Genomic DNA, 27,714 nt, shown 5'->3' with positions numbered 1-27,714 from the left:
ACTGTAAACAAGAAAAATATTTTTTAATTCACATTTATTTACTAATTATGGAACTCTTATCAAAGTATAACATTATTATTTTTATAAGATGATTTATGTTCACAGGTGTATAGACATATACGAATTGTAATGTGTAATGTATTTAATATTTCCACTATCAATGGTTATAGATAGATGTCACTGCAATTAAAATGTTCACACTATTATTATATAATATATAGTATGTATGTAATACTTAATAAATTATCAAAAATTATGTAAAACCCTAACCTATAAAAGTTTCTCCAAATTTATTTTTTTGACAAAAACGGGAATGGAACTTTTTTATTTTTTGGTTAAAATGGGTAACTATCACATATAAGTTGTGCTAATTATATTGCTATATTATTACTATATTATAATTATGATAGTCTGGACACCACTATATTATATTCAGTATAGTAACTGCAGATGGTAAATATCCTGAGGGTGTCGTAATATTTAGTGAAGCAAATTAAAGAACTACAAATATTGTTGTAACTATATTATTTATATATACACACATTTATTTTTATTTTATCAGAACAATGTTATGATAATTTTTAAAATATTTAAGTAAGTAATAAATAACTTGAATGGCAATTAAATTGTTTTATTGTTGATTTTATAATCTATAATTATAATATACCATGCATATTCCTATAGTTTAACATTTTTTGAAGGTGTAGCCTTATTTTATTTCATGTTTAAAACAAAATAATAATTATAAAATCTGAAAATGTGTACTGTAGTTAACTCCGAAATCAAAAATTAAGTTTCCAATATATATATATATAATACGCTCATTAGAAACACGGATAATCGATACAAACACGTTATCTATTTTGAAACAAAATCTCGGGACAGGCCGACCGTATATAATAGCATTGAAAATCAATCGGATTATTGAAACAATACGTCGGTTAAAGAACAACGAGGCACCTATGTCAAGAAAAGAAATTGTGGAAGCTCTTAGTGCTTTCAGGAGAGCAGTTTAGCACTGTGCGAATGAAAAAGGCTTTGAGCGACATTATTCTTATGAAAGTATGGTCATCAAGTTACTGGATACCAAAAAAAAAAAAAAAAAAACATCAATTAATATATCTTTTAAATAACGTGTAAAAAAATAATTTTATTAATTATTTTAATAGTATAAACCATACAGATACATAAATAAAGGTTATTAAATACAATCGATACAGTAACCAATAGCTTAATAGAAACAATCAGTTAATTGACACATTTTTCCTTGGTCCGGTCCGGAAGTGTTCCCAATGAGCGGCATTTACTGTGTTTAAGAAAACACATTTTTCATACCTTGAGAAATATTAGGCAATATTTTAGTTATTTCTGGAAGAAGGTGGGACATAAACAACATCTCAGTTTTTTTTTTTTTTTTTTTAATAAAAATATAACCCTAAATCGAAAACCCTCTCATCCGGTACCGTATTCGTTCGACATAAATTTCTCATCGTTATTCGCCGGTAACAAAATAAAACGATGCTAATAACACAACCAAACTCACCTGTGTCTTATAACATAATAATATGTAGGTACACTGTGCAGCGGTGAAAGGACACGCTGTGTCATATTATATTGCCACCGCCGCAGCATACGGTAATAATTACCGGTTGGAACAGACTGCACTGACCCGAGAGCCGGTCTTCGACTGTCGAATGCCAACTTTGAATCCCGACGGATCTCCTCCGTGTTTTTACGCGACCGCGTGTGTGCGTGTGGGTCTGCGGTGTGCCGCGTCCGAATAGCTCGTTATATCTAAGGTAACCGTTACCGTTCGAATGTTGATCGGCGCGCGTGTTCACGAATCCGCTCTAAAATTTCTTTTCTCGTATAAATTATTTTGTTTCTAGCCTTGATCGAGATTTTTTTTGTTTGTTTTGCGATCGATTTTTGTTGCCAATAAATCTGTGATAATTGTTATTGGTGCAATAACAGAAATTGTAGGCTAGACCTGACCGGCGTCATCACCATGAGGATTTTGCCGTTCGTTTTCCTCCTGCTCATGGGTAAGTTTTTTTACCATTTAATATTATTGTTATTCATTACAAATATAGTATGTTACAACCATCAACAGTCGACAATTTTCAAAAAAATAGTATTTAGTGTGGTTTAAAAAAAATTTAAAATTTTAAGAGTTATTAATGACCTTACGTTATAACGTTAAATCATAAAAATATATCCTGCGCTGTAGGGTTGACCGAAAATAGAATAGGATGCTAATTATCAACACCTAATCTCTGTATTAAATCAGATTTTTATATTTTATTTTAATGAACATAATAATTTGTAAAAGCGTCTTAAAAATTTGAATGAAGGCATAATGAACATTTTTTTTTACGTAATTGATTAGAAAAATTGGATATTCCACGTTATAAATGTATAATATCAGACTAATATGAAAACACAAATTATATTTTAGCGAGTATTTTTGTGTAATAAAATAATATTCATTTAATATTGAGTTAGAAAAAAAATTATCCAGGAAATAACACGCCATACATTAAGAAAATATACTTTACCATACATTATTCTGGGTGGTTTGTATAAAGTAACCAATTAAAATTACTGTAAGATATTAACCAATATAAACTACTTTTTTAATACAATTTAAATTTTATTAAATACAAAAATATGCATAAATAAAAATATTTTATTAAAAAGTAGTGATTATACATTTTTTATAGCTAGTTAAATTTCTTACAAAAATACATTTTCATTGAGATAAAACCGTATTTTGAACAGGTTATTTTTCTAATTAACTAGTGCAGATCGTATACCTATACCAAATAGATATTAAGTACCAATTAACATAAATTAGTTTATTTACAAATTACAAACAATAATTGTATGTTGAATAAAAATAATAAAGATTAAATAACGGTCGATAGGTAATTAGGTTAATTAATTATTTATAGAATAATTTTATTTATATACACAATATAATATAAGAATAAGGATCTTTTAAAAATAATTTAATTATCATAAACGTATAACTTATAAGTTATAACACAATTTCTGATTATTGAGTATTATTATATGATAATACTGACTGATAACGTGATAAATAAATGTATTCTTGAATAAGAAAAAGGAAGAAATTATATTTACCTTGTAATTTGTATACACTACACGTAAATATATAATATCATAAACATATGTGTAGCTTATAACTACTTAATGTACTACATTGAAAACATATCAAATAATTATTTAAGTGTTATGTAGGTAGTTTATTATTGTAGCTTATATTTTGTGTTTATTTGTTTAAGAACCAAACTTTTAGATAATGTCGTAATGATAAAAGCACGATAATTTAAGATGTTGATTAATTTGAATAAAAATATACTATTGCCATGCATATAGTGAAAATTACACAATAAGCATTGTGATATATTCATTTTAAATAGAGAAGTTGTTCTTTATTTATGCAAAAACTTAAAGTTATTTTTAATTTTATACAGCTAAGAACATTTTTAAAAAATAATGCTGACGATTTTATTATTTTGATTCATTTCTTAAAATCGTATTTATAAGTCTTCCAATATAGGTATTTATAATGCATAATTATTTTAAACTTTACCTATAGGTATTAAGTTGTTTACAATATACGCTTTTATCATGATATATAATTATAATATAATATAACATCCGCAGTGTTTGTCATATAATTTTTATAAACAAAACGGGATCAATTCTATCGCTTCTTTTATTTTTAGTTTCAGTAGTGTATCTCAATAATTCATAATACGTATTTAATAGCCACGGTGTTCAAAACAATTGATTTGAGAAATGGTAAAACGACTACCGTTTGATGTCACCGATAAATAATAGCTGTCCTTTATTATCTACACGTGCGTATTGCCGTACTCAATGCCCGAGGGAATGGCCGAAATCAAAATCTATTGTTCGGACTTTTACTCACTTCGAATCAATTTATATGTATTGCACATTATGAATGATCATAATAAATTATTAGAAACCAAAGTTTTATAGATCTCGGCTATAAATGTTGAGAAAAGTTGGCCAAACGTACAACTAGTTCAAACTCACTTATAAAAAAGACGATAAACGGAAGGGTGTTGTCTAGGTGAATCGTGAAAATATTGTTTCAGTTTTCAAGGATTCGATTCTTGCACACCGCAAGTACGTACTGATTTCTTACAATAGACATTTAAATAATAATAGCTAACACAATAATCTTATAATCGACAATAGGTACCTACTGAAAATGAATTGAATAGAATCATATAAAAGTACGAACTGACACACAAGTAATAAAAACCGTTGATGGGCATGTCCGAATCACGTGCTCTCTATGCACGACATGATCATCAGACCTAAAGATATTTAAGCTACTATTGATAAATAATTTTGTGACGATTTCCAATATTGTGAAAGTGTTTTAATTGAAGTTATCTACTGATTTTTGACAAAACCTAGTCATATATATATATATTGCGCGTGGTGGAAAATTCGGGAAATAACTATAATGTTGAATACCTTTTACTGGATAATTAAACTACCAGCTTATTGGTTTATTGTGCACGTTAAAAAAAAAATGCTCCAAAAATGTGTCTATTTACAGCAATTGAAACAAGTAAAATTTTAAAATTTTTTTGACTATTATATAGCAACCAAGTTAGTACCAAGTTAGTTTTTATGTCTAAGTAAAAAATAATACGGCAAGTCCTTTTTTTCTAGAAATTCAATGTGTACGGGGTACTTACTAAGAATTATAAGCCACTGACCTGGATATAATGCATCGTCTTTGTTTTTGTCGAGCTAATCTTGACTATTGCAGTATAATTAGTACAAGAGACTAAGTTAATTTATTTTACATACAAAAAAAAAAAAAACCCCATTTATGCGATATTATAAACCCATAGCATTTGCTATACACCCTTTGAAAACAACAATTATTATTCATGTATGATAAATATTTGAAGTACTCGTATTCATATTTTACATCTCAAGATAAATAATAATAATAATAATACGTTTAAAATAATAACTTTTTGAAACCTGAATTAATACTAGTATTCTATATATATATAGTAATGTGACAGAATAATGATACACAAATCATGTTATAAAATTATTAATATTGGCTGAGCCTATAACATTTAGTTAAAAAAAATACAAACTTAATATTATTTGTTTTAACAAATTAATAGATATATTAAGAACTACGCGTGTTATTTATTTTATATGGTATAATAATTTACCGCTTAAAATTCTACATTTTACTTAGATATTTTAAAACTGCTGCAATTAATATGAACAGCGAATAAACATAAATAAATGATTTTATTTTTAAAAACATATTTATGTAATATAAAATATAATAAATAAAATATGTACTTATTTATAACTTGTATTAAATGTTTTTTTTTTTTTATGTATATTTTTGATAAATTTACAGATTTAAATTTTTATAATATCCCCTTTAACCTGCAGAGATTATTTAGAGTAATAACCGAGGGGATATAATACTATGTTATAATCCTAGCTTATATAATTGATATAGTGAAATTTCTATGCACATGGTAATTTATTCTATACTCATTTTTATAAATATTACGAAATTTTATCCCTAAATCATCGCCTTTTTAATCCCCGCATTCGTTATTTTATTTTATTTTTTAAATCAAGAAAATCAAAAAATAAGAAATACAGTTTAAAAAAAAAATGATAAATAACATAAAAACTTTCACAGATTATGCCCTATAATGTTATTTATTATATGGTTTCTCTTGTAACTATTTTAGATAATTTACTATTTTTTACAAATAAACCTATGAATTTACGCGTGACATCAATAGTAAGTTAATTATGTATAGGACCGGATTGGGCCTCCGAGTTACTGAGAAAATCTCAGTGGGCTGCTCAAAATAGAGATTGGTAATGAGCGTTTGGTTGTATTTTTATTTTTTTATGATAATAATAGGGTAATAAGTGCAAACATAAGTAAAAAATAATTTATCCGGATTATTAAATCATACAGAAGCTGTAGCTATAATCAAACGTTCGAAATCCGAAAACTCGGTATGCCAATCCTTGCCTGTCCGACGCTGGGCGTACAATATTACTATAACCTTATTTTTAGAAACTTACTTATTTAATAAATGTTTGTTATACTTTAAAACTATTTTTAATATAATATTATTTATAATATGAGTCAAAGAAATGTTATATTATGTTACGTGTTTTATTTATGTTTGATTTGTAACTATATATTAATATGCCGAGTAACATAATTGTTTGAATGTACATCACACATCATACAATAGCATCTCTATTGAAGGAATGTATACTGTACATTATTATAGTAGTTACATCAGATATAATAGAATAAGTGTTCACAGCACATACTTTATATTTGCTATTTAATGATATAATAATAATACATATTTTAAGAATGCCACTATAAATTCTAATTTTCCCAAGAATATCATTAAATCTTTAAATATTTAAACAATAACATTTATATCTTATGAGCATAATACAAAAATTGTTATAAATTTAATTTTAATGATAAATAGAGCTTGTTGTATATTCATAATAATTTATATTTTATTATAATTTTTAACTTAAGACGAAAATAAACAATATATTTTTTAAATAATTTATGTTCCAAAACTTAATGAAAAATGTTTTATTTTGCTAAATAACCTACAATAACAGACACTGAAAATAATCAATAGGTTTTAAACTTTTAAGCTTAGTGAATTTATAAATTATAATATAAGTCGAATAAAATTGTAACTTGATGTAGATAATTTTTCGTATGATGAAGTGCACTTAGCCAAATATCCGTTTTAAATTAAAATAAATACAGTATTGATCATATGTTTGAACATAATCATAATCCAATAAAAAAATCAATAGTATCTGACCAGATAGTGAGTATTAAATTATCTAAAATTAAATTCCTAAGGATTTTGAGATGCCTATTTTATTAAAAATATTATATATTTATGTGAATATATTGTCATTTATTACCTATGTATACCTACAGAATACGGACAAATATGAACCATTATTGGTGGATTTATTTCAAAATTGAGTTAATCTGTTTTACCATATTATAAGAAATGCGTAAAGCCTTATCAAAATAAATTATAGTAAAACAAATACTTATTTCGATAAATTATGAAAATATATACGATATGTTATAAAAATGACATTTATATTTTAAGTTAATTTAATAACTCAATTTATAATATTTATATAATATAATAGTATATATAGGTAATATGTTTTCGTATTTTACATATAATATTTGTATTGTTATTTTAGTTTTACAGATAAAAATAATATCAAACTTATTATTTTGTTATCGTTTATTTTATGATATTACATTTACTTGACAATTTTTATACATTTTTTTCTGGTCAAACTGTAAACTGAAAACTGGTTCGTTCACTATAGTTCAACAAACGCGCCACACATATATATGCAGACTATCAACTATCCTATTTAGACCAGTTTTTTTCCACCCGTTAAGCGTAAAATATAGGTCAACTAAGTTGATAATATCACAAAAATGCAGTAAATCGTTCAAAATGTCTTTCAACTTTGGTAAAATTCTAGTTTAGCAAAATATTACTTGGTATAATATTTAAGTTTGGTATAGCTTATCTCGAAAAAATACTGTTGATACAGTTATGATTTAAAATTATTTATATGGATATTTTATAATTATGCTATTATAAAATGTAATATAGATAAATATATATATTTTTTTAATATGTCTTTTCTTTTTATTTGCAATAAATAATCTAAAAATAAAATTTAATGGATACACGAGTATTTTTATGGTCTAATCGATTACTGGTCAGTTTTTATGGATCACATAAAATTACGATTGAAGATTAAGCTGGGCAGAATCATTTTATGATTGTTATTATGATTTGTGTACGGAAATAATATGATGAATATTAATCCAAAAAATAATATTAAATTACGCAAATACGGTATCGCAGGTATATGAATATATGAATAGATATTATACCTAAGGACTCATGGACTAATAACACTATTTTAAAAATGTATGGTATATTTGTTTGAATGTAAATTATTTTAAAGTGCATAACATTATTAATTATTATACACGTGTTTGTTGCCATCCCATCTTGATGTTATATAGCTGTATCAGTTTTTTAATTATAATTATATGTTTGGATTATAACTTTATAACTTGTTTTATACAATTATAATAATGCATTATACTTTGTACATATAAACAGAGCATAAAAAAGTTAAACTTTATTGCACATACAAATTATATTTAGTAATAACTATAGTAACTATATTCACTCGTATTTTATCAGTGTCAAACAAATTGAAAAACTGATAGAAATCGATTACAATAATTTTGAAAAAATGTATTTTAGAATTTCCACTAATAATGGTTTTTTTTATTTATATTTAAACATTTATAAAATGTTTAAATATTTTATGAACTATTAAATTATATCTCACATTTATCATATAATATGTTAGTTGTGTATTACACAAAGTACAATATTTTGCTGATTTAACTCATTATTTTATTTTAACTTAATTTAATGATTCTACATAAAAAAAAAACTTAACTGTGCTTTTTATTACAATGCAACAGTATCATAAAATATACATCAGTAGTTTTAAAAAAAAAATATTATTTTCTGTTAATCTAAAAATTGTATTCTGTTATGTATTTTTAATTCTATAGTACTACCTATAATATAACTTCATAATTCCAATTCTTTCGTATAAAAAATTATAATACTTAAGAATTTATGGTTTGAAAATAAAATAAAAAAAAAACTATAATCTTCACAAACGGCGTTTTGATGTTTTAAGACAGATTGTTTCTGAGAATATTAGTGAAAATTAACCAAGTATATGGAAACAAAATACATTACTGGTTTTTGCTGTATAATTATATTAGAAAGCTAATCAACGTAGGTAATAGAAAGATAAACAAGAACAAGAAATCTGTTTTAAGTTTTGAATCTTGTGATAGTTACTACTCGTATATGAATATTATATTATGATTAAAAAGTGTAATAAGTAACTCAAAATGTCACAACTATAAAATTAAGTACAGTAAACCCGTTAATGTGACAAAATATTTTTGATTTATCAAATTTATTATATAAGTTTTATTTATAATATACTCGTGGCGACAGTCGACTTTGGCCTTATTTTACCGGTATTCTGTTCGCACCCGTGGAGATGTTATCGATAATAATATTTTGTTCTAGTCACACTGGCCGTACTGGTCATAAGCGTATACCTGAAATGGGTTTGTAATAAATTATTTCGTGTTGTTTAACGATGGTCACTACTGCTTCTACAGCATATGCATTGGGAACAAACAAACAAACCGAAAACACTTAACAGCTTAGATCTATATAACATTATTTTAGTAGTCTTTATATGCAGTTATAATGCTATAAGATGCCATTATTAATTATTAAAAGAGACGAGACTGCGTTGAAAACTTCACGATTTCTTTGTATGAAAATCGTGTTTAGGTCAGTAAATTAGATACATCTCAAGTGTTCAAAATATCATTAAAATTCGGTATATATAATGTGCGTTTTAGCATCATAGTCCTCAGATATATTATATTATATTTTACGTTTATACTGTGCGACACACATCCTATTGAAGATGATATTATGGTGGCTGACACGCTTTCATATCACGGGCAATAGAGCGTGAGCTTTTCGGGCACACGTTTTCTTATCTAAAAATAGTATAATATCTATGTGTAAAACATAAAATCGATCATTATAGCAATGTATGTAATAAAATGTTTCTTAGAGATAGTGTCATTTTTCGTGGCTTTTAAGTTTTAATCGATGAACGACGAATCGTTAGATACATTATAGGTGAGCAGAATAGATAAATAGAGATTAATAATTCAATCGTATGTAGGTTAAGTTTCTAATATTTTAAGAATTAAAATTTAAAAGTACTAATATTTTTCTATCAATTGTAATGGTTATATAATACCAAACTTGTAATTTCAGAAATCCAATATTTTATATTTACAAACATTACTAATATAATTTTAACATTAAAAATCACATCTATTCGCGACTCACTGAGCTTTATACTTAAAGGTTCGATAACATTTTAGGTCAAATTTAAAACATGTACAAATTAAAGTGATTTTGGTATTATCTTTCTCTGCGTTATAATAGTAAATTGTTAACATTGACGAATCAGTCTTGATTAAAAAAAAAAAAAAAAATTTTCATACCAAAATGTAATCAATTTAAATAGATATAGTACATTTTGGACCAACAACGACCCGTGATACTTGCCTATGCATATATAATTATACTAAAAACATATCGTGATATCAAACTAATATTATATGTTTTATTTTCCACGAAAAGAATGTGTATAGAGGTCGATGGGAATAAGAAAATAAAACGTAGATATAAAATATGTACGTATTACATTTTGTGGAATGTGAGAGTCAGAGTGTGAACACATAATACATCGTATATTGATCCGGGTATTCGATAGCTGTTGTGACTTATTGTGGGCACGTTCAGTCAACTTGGATGATTATCGATACCGCGGTTCGTTCTTTTTACATAAATACTACCTATTCAACGTTTTTTTTTTTTTTTTTTATTTTCCGGTGAATACCGTTTTGCGCCGCGAAACCATATCGGTTCACGTGTACAATATAGATACACCTACAATACTGCACAAATTGCGCGGTGGACAATTAATAACCACCTTGCAGCCCTACCGTATACATCGGTTAAACATATAAACCCGCGGGGTATTGTTTTCGATTACAGTTATAGGCAGTCGGTCGTGTGTTGTACAACTGTTGGAAATGATAAACGCGAAGTATGTAGATTCGTCGTTTACCGACGTGTCGTGATAATAATGTTCGTGTTATGCACACATACCGAGAAACTCAATCACGTACAACTATCTTGCGTGTAATGGTGAAAAAGTGTCAAAAGCATTATCCGTCAATTTTGATAGACGGAACCGTCGCACGTCCATATCATATTATACTCGTATACATAAAAACGCAAGCAATCGAGATTTGTTTATAAAACACGATTCATATACCACACACATTACTTGATATCGTGTACGACCGTACCCAACATCGTAAAAACACAGTGGGAGGTGACCGAATTATAACTGGTTGTTATTCTACATATCAGTGGCCTATAGAAACGTCATTACTCATTAAATTCACTTACAATGCTCTATATAATATTTAAATTATATTATGTTGTTTGTCTTCGGCAACCAGTTTAAATTGTCAATTAAAAATTAAAAATTTACCTTAAATTAAATTTCTATTGTAGTTTATAAAGTCGTGTACGATACAATCGTATTCATAAAAACGAAATAATTACTAATTATCAATCATGTTTTGCTATGTGGGGTGTTTCTCTGGTCCAGCCGATGTTCTGTGTATATTATATATTATTTTTAATATTATGGAGGAATGTAGACATTTGTATGAATATAATTAAATAATGTTAAGATTGAACCACATATGATCTCCAATTAAACATACAAGTCTTTGTATTCAAAAAGTATATTATATGTTACATTTTTAAAATATTAACAAAATTAAGCACATATTTATATTAATCATTACAAATAAATTATGAACTGTTCTCTTAACTTAAGGTAAGATAAGGCTCTAAAGCAAAAGTATCCAATAATAATAATGACGTTCTAATTGTTACCTGCCTTATGCGATTCCGTAAAAATGTTTAGCTTATTAGCATAAGTTACGGCACAAAGCACAAGTGATACAATATATATGCATTATGCACATATATATACGAACATAATAAATTAATAATTATACATTTATCACGTACATATACATTTTAAATATGAACTGGTTTGAAAATGACCATTGAATATTTTAAAATAGATAATTTATATGTTGAAATATAATTTTTTTTAATAAAAATTATACAGAAAAATATATTAATAAATAATAATTATTAAAAACATACATTTTGAACAAAATTTAATAAATTTCATGCCAGTCAACAATAATAAAATTATTAAAGTTTGTTTAGGTGTATTTATGCTAAAACTGTATTTAGTTTTTATTCTAAAATAAATGGCATTGTAATATAATATATATAGTTAGTATTTTTAATAATAATAATAATTATTATTATTATTATTAATCAAAATTAATTTTGTATTGGTTTTACAATACTAAATAGTAAATATATAATTATGATTATTTTATAGTTTGATGTTTAAAAGAACATGATATTATATGAATACAACCCATAGATAAATTATTAATATAGGTACTTTAATAAATCGATAGTCTATTACAGATTTATTTTTATTTATGAAATAGTATTCAATGATTACGAATATGATATTTGAATTAATGATACAATAACGATATAATCTTGAGATATTTTTTTTTATTATGCTACAAAACGTGATTAATACGTTGAAACTTTCATAGAAACATTTTCATACGTCCATACGTTTTCAACTAGTTTCTAAAAAGATTTTACCCATTTATATAAATAAAATTATCATTTTTCTTATAGGAAAAATTTAATTATTTTTCATTACTTTTTGTATCTTCAAAAAAAAAAAAATATATATATATTTTACAAGACGTTAAAATTACAACATATATTATTAAAATTGTTATAAAAATATAGCTTACCAATGTGGTTTATAGTAAAAATATTACTAGTTATCAAAGTTATATAGATGTTTGCCTAGTTCCGATTTTTGATTTTCGTGTAGCTTTCATTAATAAAAAGGAAAAATACTTATATAAATTCACATAACTTGGTTTTTGAATTGATTAAATGGAATTGTATATGTTAACGTCGATAAGCAAAATGATTGATTGTTTCTGAATATTCATACAGCCATAATGTATAAACCATCTATTACTCTTAAATCTCTTTTCGTTATGTGGTTGTATATTGTGATTTCAAGGCCAGCCCTAATGTCTTTAAACAATTTTAAGAAGCGTTTTTAGTAATCTTGATTTACAAAATTGTTATCAATTTAAAATTTAAATTTAAAGTCCACAATACAAATCATATGATTATTATTGCATAGATAGCATAGTATTTAGCTTACATCTAATCTGAAGAATGAATTACTAATATTTAGTTAACGGAGCAAATGCTTTCTGCTTTGTCGTTGTTAATATCACAATATTTATTGTGCCGATGATTTTATAATGCGATGTATATGCAAAGTTTACTATAGTCAATATTGATTATCTTTTGTATTGTATTAGGTACCTACCTTTAAATGTGTTTAAATGTGATTTTTATTATAAAAAAAAAACTTATGAACATTGTAAACAAATCAAACGTTCAAGAATGTTTTATTTACTGAAATTCCAATAATATACATCACTTAAATTAAAATATAAAATAGCTTAACATGTAACTACAATTTTTAATCTTCGTGTTTGATCAATTCATTTTTTTTCTGGAAAACGTAATATGTGATTTGGGAAATTATAGCTTAGTTAATTAATTATATTTTCAGGTGAAAATAAATAAATAATATTATATTACAATTTTATACACTTTTATCATTTATTTTTATTTTTAATAATTAAATTTCCCTGAATTATTCAAAAATGATTTGAATTGGTAAATATTTCGTACAACTTTATTCGTTTTCATGCAATATGGAAAAAACTGATTTTTATTTTAATGACGAATAACGAATGTTTTTTTTATAATATTTACTGGTACATTTTTATACTCTAAGACTTAGGAAAAATAACTACAGTTGAAGAACCTAAAACGTTTTAATCAAGTTTAGTATAACAAAAAATAAATATTATTGTCGTTCTATAAAAAAAATATATACTTAAACGTATGTAAATTTTAGGGTAGATATTATGCCGTATTATAAATTTGTTAAATTTGTACAAGAATATTGATAAAACTAGTGCAAAATATGTACCTAATATGTGTGTATAAGTTATATATACTTAGTAAATAATAGATTATTTACTTATATGTCACACCTACATATTTTTATATATAGAAAGTAGCACGACGTATCTACAAACGATAATTTCATCATTATAAATGTTTTATGATTATATCTAATTAGTCCACTGCTTTAAAACGGTTCAGAAGTACTTAACGTCCGTGAAATATATTTACAAAACAATTTAAAAATGCAAACCAAGTTACATTAATTAAATATTTCACTGTTGAATACTAATAAGGTATTTAGACATAATTGTTTTAATGGTGTGATGCTTAATCCAATATAACTTCAGTCAATAATTACAAATAGTACCTAATAAATATAATTCCCCGTACTGAGGATATACCCTTAAAATTGTTTTAATTTATTCAAATCTTTAAATTATCAGTTATCGTATAAAATAATTAATAAAAAATGTAATGTGTGATCACAGTTTTATAATACCTATATTATATAGATATGGTTCATACCGCATATATTCTAGTTTAATAATGTGTACTATTGAATCTACACATTTATTTTTTTGATAGTCATTACTTTTTCAATTTAATTATATTGTTTGTTTTATTAAAATATATATTACTAGCTTATAGTAATTTACTATAGTTATAGCTTATAATCCATATTATATAGAAAGTTACAAACACGTATACATGAACAAACATAAAAATTCCGTTAGTAGTGTGTAAAATATTACCACATATAACATATAGGTCTCTGTATATATATATATATATGAACAGGTAGAACCTACGGATTATTTGATTTATTTTTAAACTCGTGAATGTTAGAAAAATAAGCCTTACCATGAAATTATAATATGTTCATAGCTCATAGGAACCTATAAAAACTATCATAATAACGTAGTTATACCTACACGCATACTTTGTATAGAAAAAAAGTGTATTAATGGTTTTTAAATTCAAATAATACAGAATTAAGTTTTAATTTATACAATTAAATCTGTCATAGTTTTTTGTGATGTTACTAATAAAACGGTCCCACGTTAATGTGTAAGTGTGTAAGTGACCGTCAATATATTTTATGATCAATAATAATTAGGTTCAGAATTGTTCGATTAGACATCGGAGAAAGTGACTGGGCATTCGTATTAAACTCATGCATTCCAAAATATGTATGTTCGACAATTTAACGGGTAAAAAGAGAGAGAGTGATAGATAGGGAAGGAGAGAGAGGGACAGAGGACGACAGATATGACATACAAATATAACACACGGGTGGGGCAAGGGAGAGAAACAGGGAAAAAGAAATACAAATCATTAAAATACACCTTGGGTGAAAGCTGTATACCTATTTTAACCATTTATGTTTTTTATTTCAAGTTTTTGAAAAGTCAAAATTTATTGTAAAATCCATTAACTGGGTAAATACATATGCTATAATAAATTATGATAGTTGTTATATCCTAATAAATTATAGCATAAACATTTATAACCATTAAAATTATTTGGATAATGATGATAAACAATTAACATGATGTAGTTTTAAATTATGATAATTGTATAACTAACGTTATCTGCTTAATGGTTCAGTTTAAGTTACAAAATTGTCGCTATAAGTAATTTTCCTCATAAATAATTACACATTTCATAGCGACACATAAAACCTTTGCTCGATAACAGACAATTTGAATTATTGTATGGAGAAAATGCTTTTCAACAATGCAAGTGACTGAAAATATGTTAAAAATGTACAGATATTATATCTCGGGAGTACGCATCGACAATAATATAGGTAACATATATTTATACACAAATGTGTATTCTTAGCTTATATAGTAAAAATGTTTTTTCGCTTGTACAGTATATACAACTGTAATGAATTGAAATATTTATTTAAACAAATTTTAAAAACCATAAAATATAAAATAATTTCATACAAAAATAAATAATTGTTATATTATGCACGAATTAATTTATACTTTGTAAGAATGTAATGTAATACGGGATACTTATTTTTATTTAAAAATATAATTGAACCCAGAACAATATTTTTGAATCAAAAATATTAAAATATAATCATTAGTTTTATTTAAAAGTATATATAATATGAGTGACCAATTTTATGATAATGGTTTTTATTTTTATACGATTAACAAGGAATAATTTTCTTAGATACTTTTTCAATAAAAGTTTTATTGTCAACTTGCACTAGTTATGTTAAAAATTTAACGTGATGTAAGAAAAATAAAATAACTTTGAATATTAATGAGAATATCAGTACAATTGTTTAACCTCCAATCTTCATAAAGATTCAAATCCATAACGGCTTTAATTGTTTTGTGGGTATATAATTGTAATTGGTTTATATGACTTATACGGGGTCGTATTAAAAATTGATTAATTTAATGGTTCACTAAAATGTAACGGACCAATCATGAGCTACTAAATCATATTTAAGTGGCCATTGGCTGCATATTGATTTATTAATTATAAATATTATATTGTGAATGTTTATGCAACCTGACATGAGTATTTAATTTGTTTTATTAATTAGTTTTGAATACCTAAAAATCCAATTTCCATAATAAAAAGTAAATATACATTTTCATAATTTACGTTTTATTTATAGAAAAATAAACTATTAATTATATTAAGGCTAAAAAACTGTTGTTTGCAGAATGTATTTCTGTTTACAACAATATTATTCTATAAAAATTTTAATTTTATATTTTTTAAAACTATTGATAGGTAATAGTATTTTTTTTCAATAAATCAATTTTGATAAATACACATATTAACACAAACTTAACATATATAATAATAAATAAATAAATGCATACGATGAAAATTATTCGATTTCCCGACCGAATATTTTAATTTCTTTTTCAACAACCAACTGCTGCTACAATAACATTTCTATTACTAAGATAATATTGATGTATAATAATATGGATGGCTTGTAGTCTATTACATTTACGGACAAGTGAACATGTATAGTAAAATATTATATATATTTGTACGTGCTACCCAAATCACTTTTTACACATATTGATCGTAGCCATGTATGCAATTTTGGTCTTTGCGATTCGGGGACAACAATGACAGAAAAAAAACCTTTATGACAAATTCACAACAACAAAAAAATGACACAATTATTTCCACATTTCTATGGGTAACCAAACACGACTGCAATCGTCGATTCAACTTCGCCGAATTAATTTCTTGTTATCTCCTGGTGATTCAAAAAAACCTAGACAATATACTAATTCACCATGTGAGGAAAGTTGTGCTAAGAGCTCGGACTTACACATAAAGCTGGTGGTTTTAAAGTAACGTATAAATAATTGTTTGTATTTAAAATGTGCATTTTGTCTTGAAAGATAAACAATCGATAAAAAAAATATAAATTTGAACATTATTCATGATATACTTTCCTTTAAATGTTTAGAGATTTAGATCAAACATGTGAATTACGTTCTAAAATCCAAACACACTTATACTAATATAATATAGTATGCCGCGTATAATAATTATTATAATATTGTGTTTCATAACGTGTGTACAATATTTATCGTCATTCGAATAATGTGAATTATTATGAAAATAAAAAAAATACGAGTTGAATAATGGTAGAATATTAATATTTTTCAGTCAAAATCGGTTAAAGTTGGTTGAAATCAATATCGTTCCTTAAAAAAAACCGTTTACACAAATGACGGGTGTCCAGCACGATATTGATTGTCAAAATATGACCCATATCGCGTGTGCGGTCGACGGACATACACCATTATGGCGTACGTCTTCGTCGTCGTTATTTATTATTATAATTTCGAAACAAAAACATAGACATAACGTTAACCTTGAAGTTAATCGGTGCAAACCCCAAGGATTCATTTCGCCGCTCGTTTGCGAACGTATACAGCACACACTCACGCGTTGTATCATACATCTGTATACATAATATTATGTATAACTATGTAAGCTATAATGCATCCTACCGTGTGCGTGTGCGTCGGGAGTTAGTGGGAGTCCGAGAGAAAGTATCGTAATGTATAGTGTTATCCACACGTGCTAGTAGGATACCTACTAATTTTATTATCAATCTATTCGGTGCGCTAGCCACATATATATATATATATAGCCACGGTCGTTTTACCGGTATCCTGATTATATCAGAACTTCCAATTTCCCAAACAACGACTAATAGCCAATGTCAATAGTCAATGTTAATTTAATAATATCGTAGTTCTCTCGTAGTAACTTAATGTGTGCTTAGTGCCTACAAATATTACAAATATATTATTGTACTTAAAATGGGTTCACATTACGACGTCTAAAATATTAATAGTCACAAACAATTTATCGCGAAAAATCCGACTACAACACCAAGTGTTTATACACATTTTAGATGTTGTTAATATATGTATATATAGTTTACCTGCAGTATTATATTAAATGCACAATATTTTCTTAATTAAATAAATAATTACAATAATGATGATTAAATAACTGCGTTAGCTTTAATTACTTTAGAGATGTAGTTTTGCCTCATAATGATACGTCCACTAAAAGCATATACAATTCTGTTTTTAATCTTTGTCGTATTAAATGTGTTTTGATTAGTTACATAAAAAGAATAAACTGTATAGTGTTCATATCTTACATGTAGGTACAAATAATGATATATTTTTAAATCAACTATGTTAAACGGTTTTAGACAGCAGACAATATAAAATATCTGTAAGAGCCAAGAGGTACACATTTTGTATACTGGTTATCAGTTTTTACCACGATTCTGAAAAATATATATTGAATACATGTCGTTTTTAATACACTTTTGGGGAAAAAAACTGTACATTGAAAATCTCATCACTATTCACAAATAACATAACTCTACACCAGTTCTTTGATTGCATTTCTGATTATAGCCTATACGTAATATTATAACATTTTCCTTTGCTATATAAAATACTTTTCTAAAGTTAACACTTTCAATAAATAATAGTATTATTATTGCTTTGAATTTTGCACAATTTTTTTATGTACTTACGTAATATTATTTAATTGCTTATAACTAAAATTTATTAAATTTATTTTTTTTTTTTAATTTGAAACATTGTATTTGTATACGCTAAGTATATTATACTTAAAATATTAAATAAAAAATAATAATTTATGAAAATCTTAACTATTGTCTTACATTGATTTATATTTCAATAACTATAGTTATGACTGTTATAATGTTTTTATATCTGTAGCAAATTATTAAAATTGATAATCTACTGGACATATCATAATAATATATAATATAGATATTATCTGCTAAATCGAATATATTACATCTATTTGTAAATTATGGAATATATTATACGTATAATTGTGTTACAATGCAAGTATATTATTTATATGTTGAGCAGCACTAACGTCTGTAAATAATTCGCTGTACACCGTCCTACTCCAATAACTTAGTTAACAGTTTCTTGGGATGCATCTTACAAAATACTAACCTAGTCATAGCTTTGTAATGACTAAGTGTTCAAGACTAACTGTAATAGCTGTATGAAAATAATGTACCTACATATCTAGTGTTTCAAAAAATGAAATAACATTATATTAACATTTTTTTTTATTTTTGCAGTAATTTGAAAACCATATTCATATTCAAATACAATACGATACATAGAAAACAGATCGATCAAATTACTAGAAAGTATACTTTCAACCAATTATTTAATCGTGTTTTTGATACCTATCATATTTTTGTATTATTCGTATTCTATTTGAAATAGATTATGGTACAAAAAAAGCATAAAAAAAAATATATACATATATATTTTTAAATCATAATTCTTAAATATATTGTTTACGTAAAATATGATAACTTTAATTTTATTTAAAAATAATATTATGAATTTATCGATTGTTAGTTACTGTGTTATTAAATATCGGAATTTGAAACTCGGGTTATTGAACATATAATATACCGTTATAACCGGAATGCGGCTTACACATAGACATTGCAAACAATTGATTTAAACTGGTTTGCCATGAGAGAGTACAACTAAATATATTATTATCTATGTAAACTTACTAAGAACTTTTTTCAAATGTCTTTCGTAAAGTACATATAAATTAATTAATAGTTTTGTTTATATTTTAAAAAACACAATAAAAAATATATTATAATTTATCACAGTAAATTGTACGTCGAAAAAATATATAATCATGTTATTTTGTTAAATTATAATAACTTATTATTATGTTCTGAAAAAAAATATGATTTTCTTATTTCCTATTAAAATTCAACAATAATTAATTCGATAAAAATTGATTATGTTATTAGTCTTTTATGAATAAATATACTTGTGATATTACACAAATAAAACTGAGTATTTATGAAATGTTCTTTCGTGGTACATTTACAAAATAGAATTTTTAAGGCCAATCGCATTTAAAGGGATATGTTTTGACGTATTTGTAGAATGAAAAATTATAATATATTATAGTTACATGTATAATTTGAAACTGTGGTATTTTTCAGAGCTTTCTATTACTGATCCAGTCACGTTTTTAATTTGATAATAAAAACTGATATTTTTTTATCTCTGTAGAGTGCCGATTGTATAAATATTCAATTTTCCTGACGGTGATAGTTTTTTTTTTTTCAATATCTTGTTTTGAATAGTATTCGTAATTTGTGAAAGCAGTTTTTAAACCTTCGATTCTAGTCAGCTAATTAAATTATTGGGTTAATTGCTAATTACCTATACACATGATTTAAAATTATAAGCTTTACCTCATAATGACACATTCATTAAAAGTGTACACAATTTCGTTTTTAATTCTTATTGTATTAAATGTTTTTTAATAATTACATAAAAAGAATAAACGTAGTGTTCATAACTTATAAACACAAATAATGTTTATTTTTAATATTCAATTTTTAAATTAATTTATAATTTATAATGTTTAATTTTATATTATGGCCTTCGCAATAGAAAGTAAATTTACATTACCTAAATCGTACGGAGCTTAATGTAAGATTTAAAGAAGGAAAGTTGAACAGGATATACAGTTGATTTGTCAGTGAAACATTCTAAAAACGATTTGTAAGTGTAAAATATGATCTTTCCCAAATATCGCGTCACTGCAGCATGATTATAATATAATAATGACTTGGTTCATCACCCACGTTTGAATATTCAACATAATCTACGTAAACTAGTTATATTAGATCGGTTTGAAGTTTACGAGTTTCCCGTGACCGTCGACTTTGAGCCGGAATACAATATCATGGAAAGTAAAAATATTAAATAATATAACGTATATAATATGAACCCATCAAGGCGGTAATGCCGTCTTTGTGTCAAGTCCTACACGGTGTACCTATATAGGCGAATATATCAATGTGTACAGTGTGTATACCTATGCGCATATTGTGTTAAAAATATTATATTATGTAATATATATATATATTATTAAATACAGTTTACATCAATATGGCTATATACTTATAACTAATACCACGTTGCTTTTATATTTTTATTCTTCACCCCCATCTCACTTACTTTCCTTTATGACTCACGTTCATCGTACTTATAACCTACGAGACACGAACCGTGATCCCTAGTATACAGTACATGAACACGCCCAACCCACTAACTAATCCTAGTGAACCGAATTCCAGACTTCAATTTGTCTTCCTCACACTTAATGTTGTCGGATAAAAGGGGTCGAAAAAAAAATTCACTGAAACCCGCATTTTTAACCACTATACAAACATTTGTACACACTTTCTCTATGTAACACACGTGTGTTTAACTCACTCTCTTACACACACATACACATACACACGCAAGCGGAGGCACGTTTTATAAATGTAGTTTTAAAGTGTGGTACAAGACTTTCGACAAACCAATTGTGGTGACCATAGTTGGATAATACGTATACATGCGAGAGACGTCCACTAATACGAGCGAAATTATATGCCATGTCATGCGGTTAGGATTCTCATCAGAATAAAAGAAAAACTATTTTGTGGAAATTATCATGAGTATATTATCTCTTATGAGACTACTTAAACAGTGTATGTTTTTATTTTTCCACTTTATTGTTGAAATTGCAATGGGCATACAATATTTGTGTATAATATTGTTTACGCGAATCACAGTATGCCAATTATTTAACGTTTTTGTACAATATAGTGTATAGATATTTTATGTGAATAATATTATTGTGCATCATTTGGAAAATATGAATATGCATTTTTCATTATTTCTAATAAATTAAATCGACACTATCGTATAGTTTAAACTTAAAGTCGCCGTGCGTGTATGTGCAATATATTATAACTTATTACGATGATGAATATTAAAAATATTTGCAATATACACAAAACGGTGAATAACTAGTGATTTTAAGCATAAAAAAAAAGAATACGAATAGGTGATTAAACATAAGTGAGGGAATCGTTCACTAATAGTAAATACACTTCGACTTTACGAGTATTTTAATTTATCTTTTTTTTTTATTATTTCAAAAGGGTTTCTATAATTGACATGGTGTTGTTTTTTTTTTATCGTTCAGATAATATTAAAGTTCATTTTTGTTTTGTGTTAATTTATTTGAGTTTTAAAATAATTTTTATAAAGATAGCATAGTTATTAAAAATACGGTAGATGGATTTGTTTATTTAGATATGCTATTTAAATCAATTAAAAAAAAAAAGTTAATTAAACAGTGAAGTTGTTAAGTTTTCACCTTGATATATATTATTTTTATTATTTGAGTGTTTGGTGTTCGATTTGATAGCTTAAGAATAAGTTAATTAGGAAATATTACTTAAATTCGAAGTATTGGAAAACATTTTGTTGCTTATAATATTGTAAATGTCGTCAATTGTGATTGGTTACAAAATTTTTTAAGTTTTTGAAAATCATTTACCTATCTATGGGTCTAATTTGACGTGAGTACCATTATGAATTTTCATTAGGCAATAGAGCTGTAGTTTTAACACATCTGGTACAATTTTTGCAGTAAGAACTAATTTAATTTATTCAAATTGTAGTATTAGTTTATTAACTTATAGTGCAGAAGTGCTTTAAATTGTATTTTAGTTAAACATATGGATTTAATTCAAAAATATCTATTGTAATATTTAAGTGTTCGAACATGTTTACATTACTACGGATTGTGTTTATCTTTGAATAATTATTCGATCTTGTTTTTGTAATTTCTTGGCCCACGTATTCAATGCGCCAATTACCGGGATAGTCTTTCGGTTCGTTTTAACTCGAACAAGAAAAGTAAGTTTCTAAACGTTTTATTAAATGTGTTATTTAAATATTACATTTGCACAAGCATTGTCTTCTTGAGAAGCGATTCCATTTTATTGCACTGTAAAATGTAATGACGTTATGTACGTATAAATGTAATATGTAATTGTGGTTTAACTTTATATTAAACACCCGAAACTTAAATCACAATAATGAACTAATATAATATACGGTTTAAGTTATGCAATGCTCATTCGACCTATTTGTATTATAAGTATTTTAATGCACTTATACTTTGTTATAAATCGGTCGATTGTCCCGACTCTATTCTTTGTATTAAAATATAACTAAACAGTTTGAAACGTTTCATCATATTTGGTATCTATGTAACATAATATGGACCAACATTATTACCTTCGATTAGCATTTAGCACTTGTACACCAATACAGTTTGAAATTTTATTTTATTTCACATTCCCATATCGCTTAATAATCTTAAAAATATTTAATGTGCATGCATATTATTATATAAAATATTGAAATACTAATTCAAGGTAATTTAACATCATTGTCGGCAAAGCTGAGTTATAATAAAATTGTCGTACTTTCTAACTAATAAACCTACATCATGTTTATTAGTACTAATTTTTTCCAAACAGTCGCTTAGCTATTAATAAAATCTTCATACATTAATAAATTGTGTATTATTATTATTTAATGATCCACGGTTTTACGCATTTTATTTACCGCTAAAATGTGCCCATTAGAATGTGACTGGAGGCTTTACCGTAACAATATAATAAATTAATAAATAACACATCTAGCGTGCCGAAAACGAAAATACCATGTGTCATAAACGCGTAGTAAATTATATACTTAGCGAAAAAAAAATTCTAAATACCTTCATTCAGGGATGAATATCTGCGTACACACGTGCACATATAAAATAGTCTGTGAGTCATGTGAAGTAAAATTTGAACATACATACTTATATATATATATATATTACCTATACGTCGGTGTTATTAATAAACGTAATACTATTTTGACTAAACTACATTCAAACATTACCGATTCCCAGAGATTAATAACCACAACCATAGTAATGACTAATAGACTTATTACAGTTATATATAATATATGATTTATGTATTCTTATAACTTTACGTTTCTTTATGAACGATTTCCACACGCCATCAATAAAGACGTTAACCGCGGTTTCAATATACGTCTGAATCAAAATAGTGTGAGTATATACATACAATCGCTCAGATTGAATGACCCTTTTAGACGTTGTATTTTTTCAACTACAGAAAGATAATGTGATAATATATTGTGTGTTAGTGTGTGTGATGTGTGCGCGAATCAACCGACAAACGTGTCCTGTCCTGAGGCGTGTGAACAAGTCAAACTCCACATTTACGGTTCACGTGTACTTGGGGGTCAGGTCGTGTAAAGATTCGAACAAGCATGTTTAATGGTTCTTAAATAAATGTGTAAATGGCTTTTTAAAAACAGTTACGCATTTCCAAGTGTAAAGCGATAAAATATCATACATTGAATTAACGTGAATTAAACCAGCGGAGTTATTTGACTGATGTACTATTCGCTCGATGATATCATATGAATTTTGAAAAATAACATTAAAATCGAAGAAGTTTTGTGCATAAATCATATTTTGATATCAAACAATAAACAAGTGAATAGCAATATAACTTTGAATATTATGTTTTATGCCAGAGACACATTGTACGCGTAAACCGGCCTTGATAATCGTCAAAAGAATAACACTCCTCAGTACTCATATATTATAATGAAATAGTTTCAACTTGCACCAGATATGAACTAAATATTGTATATTATCTTTTAAATGTCCACGTTTCGATCTGGTTCTGTATTATGTGCGAGTATACTGTTAATAATAATTATCAACCACTTCGACGTATCATCGTAATAATGAATAGGCAAGTAGGTACGTTAATTGTACGCATTATTATTAATGACATTAACCTCAAATAGGTTAGTTATATCATATATTTCTACACACGTTAAACAATTATAAACGATTATTTTTCTCAATTGGTTATATTAAATTTAAAAAACGTATAACTTGTAAATACAATAAATTACAGGTGTTATGAAATAATAACACTCCTAATATAATTAATTGTAACTGCATTTTATTATTATTATTATTATTATTTAAGCTTCAACTATACAAGTGCATTATTGGAAATCGACTTACATTAAGTGGTAATAAGTTATTGTTTTATGTGCACAGATTTTCTGGAATGTGGAATTTCTTTTTGACCTCTGTGAAATTAGGACAGTGAACAACGTGTTTAGCTGTAGTTTGTAAATGTCATGTGGGGTATAATGGTTTAATCTTTGCCATTAGGCATGAACATGCCACACGTGAGTTATCGGTGCGGCTAATTCAGAGCCTATTTGGTGTAGCTTTTTTCATACGGTCGAAAACAATGCAATTTGGCCAGAGTGTTTTCCATAACATTGTATCGTTTGGTGTCTTTTAGATTAATGTAGTATTTTTAAAAACTATACTTCTGCGTATATCAACTGTGATTAAAAAGATTATTATATTATGTATTGTTGTTGTTTATTCGGTTTCAAACTGCACAGCTTCTTCATAACGTATTTAATTTGGCTATGTTTCGGGATATGCGTGAAATGTATATCTTAATTGAGTTTGTGCCGTTTATTATAGATACGGCTGCTTATCAGTTAATACATTACTTTTTAAATTGTATATGACATTAGTGAGGTAAATGATTTTAATATTTTTAGATTCTACCTAATATGGATGTTAAATTTAAACAGTTGATTCGTATTGTAACGTACAAAAGCAAGTATTACATCATCCTTAATTGTTTAAAATGATACGTATAGATATGGATGCTTTGTTACTCGTTATTAATGTTATGATGTTTTGTAGCATTATTTTCTTCGTTAGTTTATTTTTCTTAATAATAATAAATATTGATTGATATTTTAAATTTAAACTTGTATTGAAATATGAAAAGAATTCGATTCTATCACAAATTCACAACTATGAATTAAAACATACTGCATTATTTATCAATCTTTTATAGTTTAATCCAAATACCGAATGCATGTTATAAATTTCAAATTAGTTACATTATTTGCACAAATTTAATTAATAATATTGGAACATCTATTTATATTATTTTATCAAAGTAAACAGTTCATGTATTATTATAATAGTTTCTATTGTAGTTATAATAGGAGTCTATGTCTACACGATTAAACATTATTTGATAGTTTCTAATCATTATAGCAATAATTATATGACAGGTAATATTATTGGTACTTACTTATTTTAAAATGCTGTAGTTTTATACGTGTATATTATAATTACAAGTTTAGTGTGGAAAGTTAGATGCACAAATACAATTTGTATGGGTCATAATAATAATTGTGTACCCATTGTACATGCCGTGGTATTTTGACAGTATTGTAAAAACACATTAATTACAATTCTACGAAACTGTATAACTATATAATAATATACATATATTGATCACAGTATGAAAATCAAATAATAAATTGTCGATTCATAGTGGTCATGGGCTTATAGTATGACAGCTTTCACTCGCATAAAACATAATAATATATATCCTTTCATATTTACATTATCGGTGTAATTAAAATTGATTGGATACGTAAATGTTTAATCATGTTTGAAATGTCAATTTTAAACACTTTTAGTGTTAGCATAATGAATACCATCTTGTTACTATTGTAATAGCTGTAAGCACTATTCAATCCCAGAACTAATAATGTATTTTATGATCGTTTGTTTGCAGGAATGACATGGAGATGTGTACAATCGACATGCGTATTTGAAACAGATTTTGGGCTGTCAATCAATTGTGCTCTAAAAAAATCTGGGCTATTTCGTGTGAGAAATCTTGGAGGTCTTAAGGGATACGTTGGACTTGGTATATAATTTTTTTTATTATGTTATATAATTAATGTATTCGAACTAATTGTTAAATACATTTTTTTCTTATACTTATTAGATTTATATTTATAAGGGGAAGAGGTATTATAAAAATTTATAAATTTATACTATTACCAAAAATACATCGACATCGAATAAATAATGTATATGTTATCTCAAACAATATCCATACTGATATCAAATTCATTGAGGTCAAATATATCAAAAACATTGATTAATTAATTAAAATTATTTTAATCTGAATAATTTCTATAGTATGATTTATTGAATTAATCAATCTTTTAAGTTCTCATAATTTATTCGTCTATTAAAAATTATAGTTATGAATACTGACGAATAAAAATAATTTTGTATAAAACATCATTAGGGAGTGTAATAATTTAGAAAAACCCAGTCATTATGAGTAAGGGGGTTTTATAATTCTACCGAG

At 26.0% G+C, this 27,714-nt stretch overlaps 1 protein-coding gene across 3 annotated transcripts in view; it reads left to right on the top strand.

The window, feature by feature from the left end:
* The first annotated feature begins 1,683 nt into the window (after positions 1-1,683).
* The window catches only part of LOC113558282 (putative mediator of RNA polymerase II transcription subunit 26), a 50,123-nt gene continuing 24,092 nt past the window's right edge, over positions 1,684-27,714 (top strand). For all 3 annotated transcript variants that reach the window (XM_026963763.1, XM_026963767.1, XM_026963757.1), the window contains exons 1-2: positions 1,684-2,045; positions 27,127-27,261. In XM_026963763.1, coding sequence (XP_026819564.1) covers positions 2,009-2,045; positions 27,127-27,261 — 172 coding nt within the window. In that variant the 5' untranslated portion in view covers positions 1,684-2,008. The remainder of the gene's footprint in view (positions 2,046-27,126; positions 27,262-27,714) is intronic.

This window comes from Rhopalosiphum maidis, chromosome 1 (genome assembly GCF_003676215.2).
Source record: "Rhopalosiphum maidis isolate BTI-1 chromosome 1, ASM367621v3, whole genome shotgun sequence".
Taxonomy (NCBI): domain Eukaryota; kingdom Metazoa; phylum Arthropoda; class Insecta; order Hemiptera; family Aphididae; genus Rhopalosiphum; species Rhopalosiphum maidis.
Note: the sequence above shows the minus strand (reverse complement) of the source record. Positions and strands in the feature narration are given on the sequence as shown.